Source organism: Pteropus vampyrus, unplaced genomic scaffold, assembly GCF_000151845.1.
Source record: "Pteropus vampyrus isolate Shadow unplaced genomic scaffold, Pvam_2.0 Scaffold170, whole genome shotgun sequence".
Lineage (NCBI taxonomy): Eukaryota > Metazoa > Chordata > Mammalia > Chiroptera > Pteropodidae > Pteropus > Pteropus vampyrus.
Genome location: NW_011888951.1, coordinates 2078171 through 2081439, shown reverse-complemented (window position 1 = coordinate 2081439; position 3269 = coordinate 2078171). Strand labels below are relative to the sequence as shown.

The following is a 3269-nucleotide window of genomic DNA, read 5'->3' as shown; positions in this document are numbered from 1 at the left end:
ATAGGGTGCAGCTGGAAAGGTGGGCTGGGCGTGGTCATGGAGGACCTAAGTCATACAAGGGCCTCATCTTAAAGATAGTGGGGAGCCATGGAAATATTTTAACAGGTAATGCATGGCTGAATTTGCCTTTTCTCTCTCTCAGGAGCACTGCAGGGAGCTCGACAGTCAGCTATTGGAGAGAAGGGGGCAGTGGCATTGAGAGACCTTCTGATCAGGCATGGCTTTGAGTCCAAAGGCTAGTTTGGTCCTCTGCGAACACTCAAAGATGACACCCAGTCTCATCTCCACTGGGACCCCAGGTTCAGGCTCTGGCACCATCTCTGGACCCAACCCAGACACAAACCTTGTTCCTATCTTGAATCCACCCCTGAGTCCTGGCTTGGCTCTTGTTCCAGATCTTAATCCAATTTTGAGTCCTGTCTCTGAGGAGGCCCCTGACCTGGTGTCTGATAACACCCCCAAACCTGATGACAACGGGGCTGTGGCTCTAGCCTCCCTCCAGGTTACCACTTTCCACTCCAGTGAAGCCCCGGGCCTGGATTTGAATCACATCTCAAGGCCTAACTCACCGGGGGCCCTATGTCCAACCTCAAACCTTGTTCCGAGCCTTGGCTCTACCGTGGTCCATGATCTGAATTCGGGGAACCACTCTGGGTTGAATTCTGAGGAGACCTTCAACTCCCACTCAAGTAAGATTTTTGATTTGGGTCAGAGTAACTCCAATCCTTCCAGGCCTGAATCAAACCTATTTATAAGGTCCTATTCAAGAGAAGCGCTAGTTCTAGACCACTGTATCTCCAGGCCAGGCTCAAAAGCACTCCTCATTCCAGCCTCAAACTCTTCTCTGGATTTTGACTCTGATCAGCTGCTCCAAGTGGGTTCAAGAACCATCTCTAAGCTGGACCTGAATGTGGCTCAGGGTTCTTGTGAGACCCTAATCCCAAACACCAATGAGACCATCAGTTTGGTTTCACAAAACATCTCTGGGTCTGTTTCAAAAGGAGCCTTTGGTGCAGTCTGGAACACAAGTTCCAAGGGAACCATCAATGTGGATTCAAATGGCAATGCCAGGTCTGATTTGAATGTGACTGTCACTCAGGCCTCATGCTTGACCCTGATTCCTGGCTCCAATGATGGTATTAACCTGCACTCCAGTACCCATGGACCCAACTTCACCCTTTCTCCGCCCTCATGCATGACCCTGATCCTGGGCTCCAATGAATCTCTGAGCCTGGGCTCTAGCCTCATCTTCAGTGACACTTCCACCCTGACTCTGAGCAGCCAGCAGGATTTTTCTGAGGACAACAACATCCACACCGTGCCCCTGGAGGAGAATCTGCAGAACTGGAGCGAGATGGCTGGTGCCGAGATGGACCAGTGTCCTCTGGGGTTCCCCACCTGCAACACCACCGACGAGAACACCACAGATTTCCAAAGTATTGCTGAGGGTAAGTACGGCAAGGGCAACAGCCCCAGATCAGGCACTGTCCTGTAAAAACTCTATTCAGACATGTAGGGCAGGGAGGGGAAAGGAGAGAGGAGAGGAAGAGAATGGTATTTAGTGGATAACATGTAGCATATTAATTTTGCACAAGAGATCCAATGCTCAGCCTCTGCTTGCTGTGTGACATGGGATAAGCAACTTAATCTCTCTGAGCTTCAATTTCCTTAACTGCAATATCTCCATATAATAATACTTTTATTATGTCCAAATTACAAGTCACCTTCCTTCCAAAATGTACGCCTCTTTCTTTCTTGATAAATTGCAGACCTGGCTTTTCAGGTCAAAGTTTGACCAGTAGAGCAGGTCGGCTCTATTGAGCGTTTGAGGTCCCCACCTGAGCAAAGCCTTGGGGTCCTATCTGGAACCCGTGCTCATTTCTGATATGCAGGAGTTCTGTAAATTAATCTCTTGTCAGTTTTTGATGTAAAGATCTTCTCTCAATTTTTTATATCTCCAAATACTTTTGTTTGTTCATGTACCAATACCATAATGCAATTAAAAAAAAATGACCATGACTTTATAAATATGTATTCATATCTGGTAGGGTAAGAATTTCTCTTAAAAGTTCTCAGAATTATTCTGAGGATAAAAGCATCCAAACAATGCCCTGGAAGTTATTAGTAGGCTCTCATTCTTCCCTACACATTTTAGAATATGTTTGTCTATGTCCTCAAAATATCTTGCTAGCATTTTATTGGAATGTTAATTAACTTAGCCATTCATTAAAGTTTTACTTTGTATAGAATATATCTTTTACTAAAATTTAAAAAATTCTGTCTACGGCCATGCCACCCTGAACAAGCCCGATCCCATCTGATCTTGGAAGCTAAGCAAGGTTGGGCCTGGTTAGTACTTGGATAGGAGACCGCCCAGGAAGACCAAGTTCTGTAGGCGTAAAAAATAAAAAATAAGAGATTGTAAGCTGACAAGGTCCTTGCAATCTGTGAGGTCAACCAAGGGTTGCCTTGCCTAAAAAAAATAATAAAAATAATAATAATCCTTAGACCTTGTTCGAATGTTGTCAATTGTCCCAGCAATGTTTTTTTAATGAAAAAAAGGATCTAGCTCAGAATCATTCATTGCACTTTTTGGTCCAGTCTGTTTTGTTTCCTCAGTCCTCAACCTTTTCTGGACTTTCATGTCCTGGATACATTTGAAGATTATAGGCTGGCCGTTTTGTAAGTTGTGCTTGAGTTCGGGTTTGTTTAATGTTTTCTCACGATCACATTCACGTCACACATCTTTGGCAGGAATAGCACAGAAGCGATGCTGGCTTGTTTCTTATTGCATCCTATCTGGTGGTATATGATTTTGATTTGTTCCATTACTGATGATGTTCACTTTGTTCATGTGAGCAAGATGGTTGCTGCCAAAGTTATCCACTGTAATGTTACTATTTACCCTTTTGTAATAAATATTATGTGGAGAGGTTCTTTAAAACTACGTAAATATTCCATTCCTCATCAAACTTTCAATTTATTCATTTACTTATTTATATTAGCATGGACTTGTGGTTTCCTAATTTATTCAATGGGCTATATTACCTGTTGCTACCATTATTTATTGTGATACTCGAACTTTCCCCAATTTGACCAGTAGACTCCCCTTCCAGCAAGGCTTTTGTGTCCCTTTGACATATTCCTAGAATTCTTTGAGTACTTTTCTTTCCTTGTTTTCTGGTATAAGATGTCTCAGGCTTGTCCTGTACTTTCCCTGCCTAACTCCTAGAATCAGCCATTTCTCCAAGGTGCTGTGTCCCTTTTAG

The 3269-nt window shown here is 43.7% G+C and overlaps 1 protein-coding gene and 1 pseudogene across 1 annotated transcript in view; both read left to right on the top strand.

The window, feature by feature from the left end:
* Positions 1 to 217: 217 nt before the first annotated feature.
* The window catches only part of MROH7 (maestro heat like repeat family member 7), a 39571-nt gene continuing 36519 nt past the window's right edge, over positions 218 to 3269 (top strand). The window contains exon 1 of the mRNA XM_011370513.2: positions 218 to 1448. Within this exon, the coding sequence (XP_011368815.1) occupies positions 218 to 1448 (1231 nt within the window). The remainder of the gene's footprint in view (positions 1449 to 3269) is intronic.
* Positions 2280 to 2398, top strand: LOC111745943 (annotated as a pseudogene).